This window comes from Channa argus, chromosome 14 (assembly GCF_033026475.1).
Source record: "Channa argus isolate prfri chromosome 14, Channa argus male v1.0, whole genome shotgun sequence".
NCBI classification, from domain to species: Eukaryota; Metazoa; Chordata; class Actinopteri; order Anabantiformes; family Channidae; genus Channa; species Channa argus.
The window spans coordinates 26,371,842-26,383,059 of record NC_090210.1 but is presented as its reverse complement, the minus strand read 5'-3'; the positions used below and the strand labels follow the sequence as shown (position 1 = coordinate 26,383,059).

At 40.9% G+C, this 11,218-nt stretch overlaps 1 protein-coding gene across 1 annotated transcript; it reads left to right on the top strand.

Annotated features, from left to right (window-relative positions):
- The first annotated feature begins 1,176 nt into the window (after window positions 1-1,176).
- Window positions 1,177-5,077, top strand: inhbab (inhibin subunit beta Ab). Its single transcript, XM_067474505.1, has 2 exons — window positions 1,177-1,875; window positions 3,537-5,077. Exons 1-2 carry the CDS (start codon window positions 1,485-1,487, stop codon window positions 4,307-4,309), a joined length of 1,164 nt encoding a protein of 387 aa, XP_067330606.1. The 5' UTR covers window positions 1,177-1,484; the 3' UTR covers window positions 4,310-5,077.
- The last annotated feature ends 6,141 nt before the right edge of the window (window positions 5,078-11,218 follow it).

Genomic DNA, 11,218 nt, shown 5'->3' with positions numbered 1-11,218 from the left:
TAATGTATTAGTCACAGAATTATTTCAATACTCCACCTAAACACAATTCTGTTGTGCTCTGAGAGGTGAAGGACAGGGCATTAAACTTAGCTCAGGACCTTTGCTTCACCTCAGACCATGTCTCCAATAGTTGTCCTGTCTGGTCTCTAATATACATTTCTGAACAGATTTAATGAGTTCTTGGCCACCAATCTGGAGGTCTGAGGTTTGATTCCCACCTTGTCAAAATGTGTAAGTCTTCTTGAGAGAGATACTGAACCCCAGGTCAGCACCATGCAGCTACTGTCATCAGTGTTAGAGTGTGAATGCCAAGCAGTTCTAAAGTGATTTGGGTAGTGATAAGGTAGAACACAGCTGTATAAGTACATAGCTTTTAACATAGCCCCAGAAACAGTCTTATAAATGCTGACAGTGGTTCTAATACAGCAACAAAATTCTATCAACATTCTTACACAGACTATAAGAAAAAACAAACTGATGGTGAATGTGGCACAAAGTCAAATTGTTACCGGTGAGCTGTATCCATCCATTTATGTTTAGGGTTGTGCGGGGCAGGAGCCTATCCCAGGTGTTAGGGTTAGTGCGCAAAGCAGTCTCCACACTGGACAGGTCTCCAGTCTGTCTCAGGGCCAACACAGAGACACAGACAGACCTGCTGGTCTGACAGACTTGTCAGGAGCCAGGCTACAGGCTACTGAGAAGAAACATCAGATCAAGGGTAAGAACACACTTAATTTGGATAAACTGACCAAATTTTCTAAATCTAAAGGGAATTTTCTTGTATGAAAACATATCACATCAAGCCATCCCATGAAAGCTGTGATTCAGTGTGAATGACCTTGGTCTATGTTTTGTTAAATTATTTGTTTGTGTTTTATTGTGATAACAACAACAAAACAACAAAGCTGCACAAAGCTTTCTGCACCCCCCCACCACCACCACCAACATACACAAATGTAAGGACGCCTCCCCACCCCCACCAGTAGAGGGCATCAGTGTGTCTCCATCAGGACTGTGATCATAATAACAAACTGGTGGAATCTAAAAATGACTGTGACACCGACGGAGTTTCTCCTCCACGTGAGGCGCTGCTGACGCTGCTCTGACTCATCTGAGTTTGTGACTCTCCTCCTCCTCCTCCTCTTCCTCCTGACGTCTGTTCAGGAGGAAACCACCAACAGAGACCTCCTCCCTCACTGAGAGGGAAAGACCTCTGTGGATGGGTGGGGGGTGGGTTCAGCTATAATTACAGTAACAGCAGAGAGAGATAGCACAGTGACCCTGCTCACAGCACCAGACCACACAGTACCAGATCCATCAGGATCAGATCCATCAGGACCAGAGAAAACATCAGTGAGACTTCTGTTTCTTCTGCTTCTACTGACTTTTCAGGACCTGCTGTGTTTCTGCTGAGTTTTGCCCCTGCAGAGACAGACTCTGCTGACACTACTAAACCCTACTGTTGGAGTCATTTAGAACTTATCATGTCTTTCCTGTTTGTTGCTTTTTTCTTCATGACCATCAGCCAACTTGAGGCCTCTCCGACACCATTGTCCTGGCCCCAGGAGAGGGGGACCTCATCTGACTGTCTATCCTGCTCACTGTCTCAGATGAAGAGGAACTCATCTTCAGTGGGGGGTCAAAGTGACATAGTGGAGGCTGTGAAAAGCCACATTCTTAACATGCTGCACTTGAGCTCCCGACCCAACCTGACACAGCCGGTCCCTCGAGCTGCACTGCTCAATGCTGTCCAGAAGCTGCACATGGGCCACGTGTTAGAGGATGGCAGCGTTGAGATTCAGGAGGATGAACAGGGAGTCAGGGCACCCTCGACACCTGAACCCCCATCTGAAATTATTACCTTTGCTGAGCCAGGTAAGTCCAACAGCCAATCAGATACTCAGGGGTCAGGTTTCACAGAGGAACTATATTTTGCTTAAAGGAATCACACGAAGGCAGCAGCATAAATAAGAGCTGGCTCAGAGTTATAGAACAGCTCTAACTATAAGCTTCATCAAAAAGAAAGGTTTTAAGCCTGGACACCCTCTCTACTTTAGAGAGGGTGTCTGTCTCTGAATCTGACCTGGGAGCTGGTTCCATAGGAGAGGAGCTTGATAGCCAAAGGCTCTGCCTCCCATTCCCTTTAAGTAAAGTTTAATGATGAGTTTAATGATTGGGAACAAAAAGAGCTCAGTTGGACAGACATTTGAGCCCACAAACTGAATATATTCAGATTCAATCGATGTTTACTCAGTACCAGCTGCGGTAGAGGTGTGTTTCTCTTAGCTCATTCAGAAAAATGCTAAAAGTTCAAAGTTTGTTTACACATTTCCACAGACTGGTTCTATTGATTCTACTTACTCTGAGACTAAAGTCTGTTTTAGTTCTATTTTTACAAGGAGTAAATGGATGAGCTGATAATCCAACTCATCAGTACCTTTATCAGTCTCATGTATTCATCCATTCATTCTCTGGTATGTGTTAGCAGTCTGCAGCTGAGTGTGTAGTTTGTAGTTTAGTCTGATCACTATGTGTTATTGTTCATCTTAAATGTTGTCTTCAGAACTTATGATTTTATGATTGCTCAGCATGGATCAGCTCACTGAACAGAATGTGATTGTGGACTCTTAACCAGTTTGTCCAGTGACAGCAGAAGGGCAATGTATGCTTATGCTGATGTGGATCTTACCACGTGTAAAGGTGTTCTGACAAGTAAATCACTGATCGATCTGCTAATTCATGTTGCTGAATTTGACTCAATGTTCACTGTCCCCTTCAGAAACCTTCACAATGATTTTTTAACATTTTGACAGGACAGTTTGAGATTTTCTAAAGCTCACCTATTTTTGCACTTAATACTGAATCTTTTTATGTGAATAGAAAAGTTTTTAAAGGAACATTTAAAGTAGCTGTCCCCTTGAACATTAAACCTGATTCATGTGTATGAACACGTTGAAAACCAGACACTTTCTCTGTTTCTAAGGTGGACAAACTCGTAAATACATTCATCTACATGATGGATTTGTGCTATAAATAAACCATCTTTTTCACAAAGGTCTTTAATTCAAAAGGCCCTCAAAGACTCGCCAAAATTAGAGGACAGTAAAGGGGGAAGGACCGTAAATAATCTCATTCAGACAAATCTGGGCCACAGTAATTATTCTGTAGCAGAAGACAAAGACCAGAACAGGACAAACGTAGAATAGGACTGTTTTGGCCGGGGGGTTAAGAGGAAAATGGGGGCCAGTGGATGGCATGGGGTGTGAGGGCTTGCTAACAACATTCCCCAATATGAGTTAAGAACTTTTCCTTTTTTTAGTTCCTCTGAGTATATTTAGAGGTGGGTTTTTTGTTTTGTTTAGTTTTTTTGGGGGTGGGGGTCATATGCGACCAGTAGAGTTTCATAGAGACCGGAAGAGACCTTTTTTCAGTTCTTTGTTTTCTCTGACGTATGGTAATTGGATTGATTGTTTTCTTGGACACAGTTCTTAATTCTGATGGAGGCTAATTCCTGAAAACTGTGCCCTTTGCTGCAGGTAAACTTCCAAACACGGTGACATTTGACATTTCAGTGGAGGACGGTGACACAACTGTGGTGGAACAGGCAAATGTTTGGATCTTCCTAAAGTTGTCTAAAGGAACCAGAGTAAAGGGCAAAGTGATGCTGCGGGTTCATCATGAGCTTGATGGAGCTTTTGTTTCAGAGAAGATGGTAGATACTCATCGCAGCGGCTGGCACAACCTCGCCATCACACGCAATGTTCAGACTCTACTGCACAGGGGTGGCACCTCACTCAGCCTGCAAGTTTCCTGTCCTCTGTGTGGCGAGGCTAGCATTTCACCCATCCTGATACCTGCCAGTGACGAGGGACCCAAAGGCCAAGATCAGTCCCACAGACCTTTCCTCATAGTTGTGATGCAAGCACGAGAGCAAGCAGTTCAGCGAAGAGTCAAAAGAGGTCTGGAGTGCGATGGTAAAATACGCATCTGCTGCAAACGGCAATTTTATGTAAACTTCAAAGATATCGGGTGGAACGACTGGATTATAGCTCCGTCTGGTTACCATGCCAACTACTGTGAGGGCGATTGTCCAAACCACATGTTGAGCCTCAGCGGCTCATCACTCACTTTCCATTCAGCAGTCATCAACCACTATCGCATGAGGGGCTACAGTCCATTTCAAAACACCAAGTCATGCTGTGTGCCGACGAGGCTGCGTGCTATGTCAATGCTGTACTACAACGAAGAGCAGAAAATCATCAAGAAAGACATCCAGAACATGGTTGTGGAGGAGTGTGGCTGCTCATAAACCCACAGAAACATGTTAGAGACTATTTTAAAATCTGCATTCTGCAGTATAAAAGATGTGATCAGCACTTTCCCAAACAGCAAAGTATTTATGTTTAGTGACAAAGCATTGTATTTCTTATTGGGAGAGACTTTTCCACATTGGAACAACCTGAGAATACTATGCAACATAACATGCAAAGTCAAACCTTATCTCTGTTTGTATCTGTGGTTTGTCTATTGTGTTCTACTGTTGTACTGTTTACTGAAGGTTTGACTTCAGTAAAAATCCTACTGTTTGACATACCTGAAATAATGTGTCACCCATTTTTCCTCATTTTTATTCTTATTCTAGTGATATCAATGATATTCCTGGAAGTTTTGCCTCAGCTTTGAAGCTGAGGCAAAAGTGAAATGAGAGGATTCAGAAGACAGCCAAAGACCATTATATATTTCCCAAAATATCAGTTTTTGAGTCTTAGGAATTAAACATGGCCTCATTTTCTAAGATGATGTGGCAGCCAATGAGCTGTGAATCAGCTGACTAAATAACCCAAACCCTTAACAAGCTGTGAGTAAATTCACTGGATGTGTTAACTAGGTGCAAGTAAAGCAATTACACATGGCATCAGTTGACAAGCTGAGAGTAAATAAAGGACATGGTATTAAACTGTGAGACAAACACGATTAAATCAATGACACCTACGGAGCAGCTTTTGCTTTAATGTAAAAAAAAAGAAAAAAAAAGAAAGAGAAATGTTGTTTTCCACTTTATGATACTTATTGTCAATTAGGGTTTATTTGCTTCATCATTAAAAAATGTTTGTCTCTTAGTCTCTTTCTTTTGTCTACAGTCCAGATTTCTCAACACCTGCACCTTCTTTTTTAAACTGTACAAAGGAAACACAGTCCTGCACAGTATAGCTCTTCCTAGGACTGCACGCTTCTGGACAGAGATCTCAAATTTTGTTCCTGGAATCTGCTGGAGGCAGTCTCCCAGTTTGGTGGACACAGCCCCCAAATGTTCCTATTACCTCAGTACCACTTTACATTTTTTGGCTTTTATCCAATTCCACATCTTTTCAAATTCCTCTTTCAGCCCTTGGTATTTCTCAAGCTTCTCGTGGTTCTTTTTCTGATGTTGCTATCACTTGGGATTGGTACATGTACCACTACATCCTTGTTCTTCTGGTTGTCCACAACTACTATCTCAGGTTGGTTAGAAGACCCACAGGATCTTGGCTCGTTCTCAACCACCTTTGGAGGCGTGTCCCATTTTGTCTTTGGGACTTCCAGCCTGTACTCAGCACAGATATGTCTGTACACTATGCCAGCCAATTGGTTATGGCAGTCCATGTATGCCCTGCCTGCTAGCATCTTCCACCCCGCTGTTATGTGCAGGATTGTCTTATGGGCATTTGCACAGCCTGCACCTGCAGTCCTGCGTGGTATGGAAGTCCATGACCTCTATTGATCGTGTACTTAGAGCCTGCTCCTGTGCTGCTAGAATTAGTGCCTCTGTGTTGTTTTTCGTGTTGTGAACAAAGTGAAAGTGAAGTTGAAACAATTTTCTTTACTGGTCAAATACACACAAATATGAGCCAGTAGTTTAAGACATCATAAATGAAAATATATCTCAGGATAGTCAATGAGGGCCACCCAACCCACGCATAAACAGTACAATGATCAGCTTGTAATGAATCTCCAGGGGGATTTGAAATCCTCTTTTTAGACTGAACACCATGCACTGTTTCATTGGCGTTTAGAACAAATTCAAATCCGTTATTAACAAAAGATCACAGCAGATGCGAGGCAACAATAATAACTAAGAAACAGGCTAACATATGTAGAGGTGAGGAAGAAAACAAACAAACCAAAATCCACGACAGTACCAGGGAATCAGTTATGCAACTTTAACAGGTGAAAGACCAGTGAACAATTGTGGGTAAATGGATACAGAACTGCTCTGTTACAATAATACAGCTAGAAGAAAAACCTGCTAGTTTTAAACATGGCAGGTGACAGGGAGATGACTTAGTTAGTGGGTGGCTGATGGATTCCAGTTTTTCTCATGCGTCCAGTCTGAATTCACATTTTCAAATCAGTGAACACACAGGCTGAAATAGAAGCTCCCTGCTCAAAATGTCACATTACGTTTGCCTTTGTAAAACTTTACACCAGTCACTACACAATAGACAACAAAATACAGTATCCCACAGTGATTTTACTAGACATAACACACTTTCTGAGATGGCCTGTTGAAATCATTCCTTTGTGCAGCCCTTTCTGTGTTGACTGCCAGACCCGCAGTAAACCTCTATACTAGATAAATTTGAACATGCAGTATGACACAGCATTTGAAATATGTTTGTCCACAATGAAAGAAATGACCCATTTCCCCCAAACTCAGAAAAACAATGACTGTATTGTACAGATTCACATTTCCATACATTTCAAACTCAGAAGAGCTGACTATTGTACTACTGTACAAATACAGACAAACATGAAAGCAAGCAAAGGAAACCTACGCCTAAAAAATAAACTGTTGAAAATCATCACATTTAGTTCATCCTCTGATGCTGATTAGACCACAGATTCTGATCAACATTACAGTGGATGTTTTCCCTTGCAATGCTGAGAGGGAAAAACCTCCTTACATGATATATCCATCCCTGGTAGTTCTCTAGTTATTGCCAGGCAACCAGCATTCATTGCCTTCAGGAGGAACATCTGGTCATAGTGATCATATACCTTCCATCTCCAAGCTGATGAGGAGAGTATACAGGAAGAATTGCATAGTCACTTAGTGGTGTACAGTAAGATCATGACCGACCTATTGTCATTTTGAAAAACCCTGACCTGGCCTGGCCTCTTTGTCGAGGGTCTATAGAGAACAAACCATGATTGATAACATGGTCAATAACTTCACCACACATGAATCCCCTCTTCTGCCATGTACTCCAACTCTCATTTTGTTTTTTTGGCATCTTTAATCCATGCTTACAACAGATAAGTAAGAACTGACTGTTGATTTCAGAATTTTGTCTGCAATTAATCCAAAATGCTGCAGCAAGAGTGTTGAGTGGAACTAGCAAGAGAGATCATATTTCACCTTCACTAGCTTCTCTCAATTGGCTTCCCATTAAATCTAGAATAGAATTTAAAACCCTGCTTATTACATGTAAAAGCTCTTAATGGTCAGGCTTCATTATATATAGAAGACCTCATAGCACCATATCATCCCAGTCAACCACTTCGATCTCAGAATGCAGGCCTACTTGTGGTTCCCAGAATTTCCAAAGGTAGAATGGGAGACAGAGCCTTTAGCTATCAAGCTCCTCTCCTGTGGAACCAGCTCCCAGTTCAGATTCTGTTAGAAGACACCCTCTCTTCTTTTAAGTCGAGGCTTAAAACCCTCCTCTTTGATAAAGCTTATAGCTAGTTATAGTCATGCTGCTATAGGCTTGGACTGCTGGGGGACCCCCCTCCTCTCCTCTCACCCCACAATTGTCACCACTGTATGACAATAACTTTGTGTCTTCTTTCTTTTATAGTTGTCTTTCTCCTTGTCTGTCTCCCTCTCTCTGTCCCTTTCTGCAAGTGTCCCTGGCTTTAAAGCTATGTATTTTCCAGTGTTCAGCTACTGGTCCTACCAACTTGCCTGATGTTTTGTTGTTGCTTTTGTTGCTCTTTTCTTTTCTCTCTTCTCTTTCCACTCACCCCAAACGATCAAGGCAGAAGGCCGCCCACAAACAAACTGAACATAAAGCACAGGTAACAAAAGAAAAAACCTAAACACTGAAACAAATAAATAAACAGAAAGCAAACCTCAGACGAAAACTTGAGAGAGTCCAAACATAAGTATCAGGTAGGGCATGGCAGGGAAATGTCCAAAAGTGTGAGTCAGCACAGGTATGTTCTCAAGGGAAGAAGGTTAGTCCAAAGAGCATAGAAAATCCACAGGTAGGTTCACGGAGAAGGAAGGAGAGACAGTCTGGCAGTGAACGGAGGGGAGAGCCGGGTATAAATACAAGGGGGCACAGGTGAAAGTAATCAGGGTTAATCAGAAACAAGAAGCTAAAGCACCTAACTGGGAATTGGTGCTGAGGGTTAACAAAATAAAAGCAAGGAGCAGGAAGTAAAACTAAACAAAACTAGAGTCCAAAAACAGGGACTGTCATACTGGGTTGCATTGTTGGTTGATTCTCCAGACTCCTCAGTCTGTACACATGGCTTCAACCCCAAATCTCTGCACACAGACTCTTTTACAAAGACAATTTTCTGGGATTGTCCTCAGTACTTCAAAGAAGATGGACTGCACCCAAGATGGACTGTGGCTCCCACCTCTCCTGCATCCTCGCTCACTCCAACCCCTGACAACATCCACAAGTATGAACAGTCTGAGATATTTATAGAATCTGATGTTACCAACAGACAATATGCTGCTCTTATGGATTTAAAAGATTCACTTATTACTTTCACTTACTGATCTTAACTACTGTACTCGCTCCTCAGCTATTTAAACCAAAAAAATAACACAAGGAGTTATTCATAATTTAATAAAAGTTAAGACTACTACTCATAAACAACCAAAACCCCAAACTATTAAATGTGGATTATTAAATATCAGATCTCTTTCTTGTCTAAATCTCTGTTAGTAAATGACTTAATAAGCGATCATCAATTCAATTTATTTTGAATTTTCAGATTTTCTATTCGATTTAGTGGTTAGGGTAAAGTGATTATAGTGGCTGACTTTAACATTAATATAGATGCTGAAAGTAACTGCCCTAACAATACATTTAATTTGTTATTAAATTGAATTGCTTTTTAATAAAATGTAAATAAACCCACTGTGATGGAAAATCAAGTACCCCATTAGTGTTTAGTAGTAATGGGGTTAGCATTAAATTGTAGTTATTGTAGTTATAAAGGGTAGGGTGTACTTATGAAAGATGTTTTATATGTCTTAACAAACTTTCATATACAGGTTTTGTCTTGATACATTTTTGTAGAACTGCTCCAAGGTCAGCTATTCTCTAAATGCAGAGTTACTCAGTACTTGTGGGCGACTGTGGCGCAGGAAGGTAGAGCGGTTGTCCACCAATCTCACAGTTGTTGGTTCAATCCCCGGCTCCTCCGGTCACATGTCTAGGTGTCCTTTAGCAATACAACTTAGTTGCTCCTGGTTAGTGTTGGCCAGCTGCATAGCAGCTCCCCCATCGGTGTGTGAATGGGTAAATAACAGAATGTTATAAAATAATTGCGTGAAGTATGATGTGTGCACTGGACTAATTTAGAAGAATCTCATATAGCTTGGAAAAACAGTTTAATAATGTATATTAAAAAGTCCTCTCTAATGCCAGATATTATTCAGCACTAACAGATGACAAATAAGAACAACCCCAGGTTTCTTTTCAGCACTGTCTGACTAAGACACAAAAGTAACACAGAGAGAGGGATGTAGGATATAGGTGAACTTTATTATTAACAGAACAAGAGGTGAAGAATAACCAATAAGGGGGACTACACTAACAGGCACCAAATACAGAATACAATGTAAGTACATTAATTGGAGAATTTCACAAGAAACTAAAACACCAGAATATGAACACTAGGGATGAGGTCAGTGATAAAGAAGCTTGAACACAACATATGTCAAAGAGTTAAATACAAATTATTAGGGAACACAGAGCAGGAGAGAACAGAGTACCAGATGAGGCAAGGATAACAGGGATGAGTAAAAAGAAAACAGGACAGGGGCAACTAAGAAATTGTCTAGAAAATAAACTTGGTGTACAAACAAGGCAGGTGGGGAATAAATACAAAATGTTAATACTGTGACATTTAGCTAACAAAAAATTTTTCTGAAAGAGATAAAATAAGAAGGACAAAACCCATGACATGGGTAACAGAGCTGACATACACAGAGTATGGAGTCCAAAAACCATGAGACAGGTCAACTAGAAGACCGGGCGTTTCACAGATAACAAAAGACTTTAATCATCAATAAAAACATACTTACAAAGACATAACTTCAACAGCTCAAACTAATGTTTTTAGTAGCATACTAAACTAGTACATACTAGTACATACAGGAGAGATAGTAAAGAGATGGTAACTCCAGATGTGGGAGGTGTTTCCATTAGTCTGTGATCAGGGGTCCTTCAGATTTGTCCCACTGATTTTCATGTGTGTTGTTGGAGTCATGTGCTTTGGTCTATGAACAACTGTGGAACTTCCTCAGAAATGATGAACTGCATTGAAAGTGTTAGATTCTGCTATTGTAGTTGAGAGACTGTCCTTCCTCAATGCCTTGTTTAAGGTAACAGTCCTCACTGTAGAATGTGGACACTGCTTCTTCAGAGGCATGATCTTTGTCAAAATGCCTTAAATCGATTCCTTAAACATTGGCATGATTTAGTCCATTGTTAGCAAACGTCAGTCTACTTTCACGTTCAGCAGCAGCTTCTGAGTTTTAGCCAGTACGGTAGCTTGACTTACTTGTTAAAATCTCCAGGACCATGACGTTTCAGTTGTCACTAATAGATATTATTTAAATATATCATATGTTATAAAATAAGTACTTTCAGATCATAATGTTCAACTTTTTAACCAGGGCCAACAGTAGCTCCTAAAATACACTTGTTTGATTAATCAGAATCTATTGCAGAATGATGTAACTGTGGGATCAGTGTCAATATTGCCAGATAACTTGTGTTAAAGGAATCAAATCTGTATTGGAGCCAAAAAACTGGATCATACTCCTGGTCTGTGAGTGAACAGATGTGAACCCCAGGACATACAAGGCCAACAAACACTCAGAGTTTATTACAGGTTAAACCAGATCATTATTTTCAGAGTGACAGTGACCAAGTGATAATCAGTTATACAAACAATAAGAGTTCAACAACCTTCACTGCTGCCGGAA

Excerpts from the sequence above, each read along its gene's own strand:
- inhbab (XM_067474505.1), top strand. The coding sequence starts at position 1,485 with ATGTCTTTCCTGTTTGTTGCTTTTTTCTTCATGACCATCAGCCAACTT. Across the intron at positions 1,876-3,536 it reads TATTACCTTTGCTGAGCCAG|GTAAACTTCCAAACACGGTG; the intron begins GTAAGTCCAACA and ends CCTTTGCTGCAG.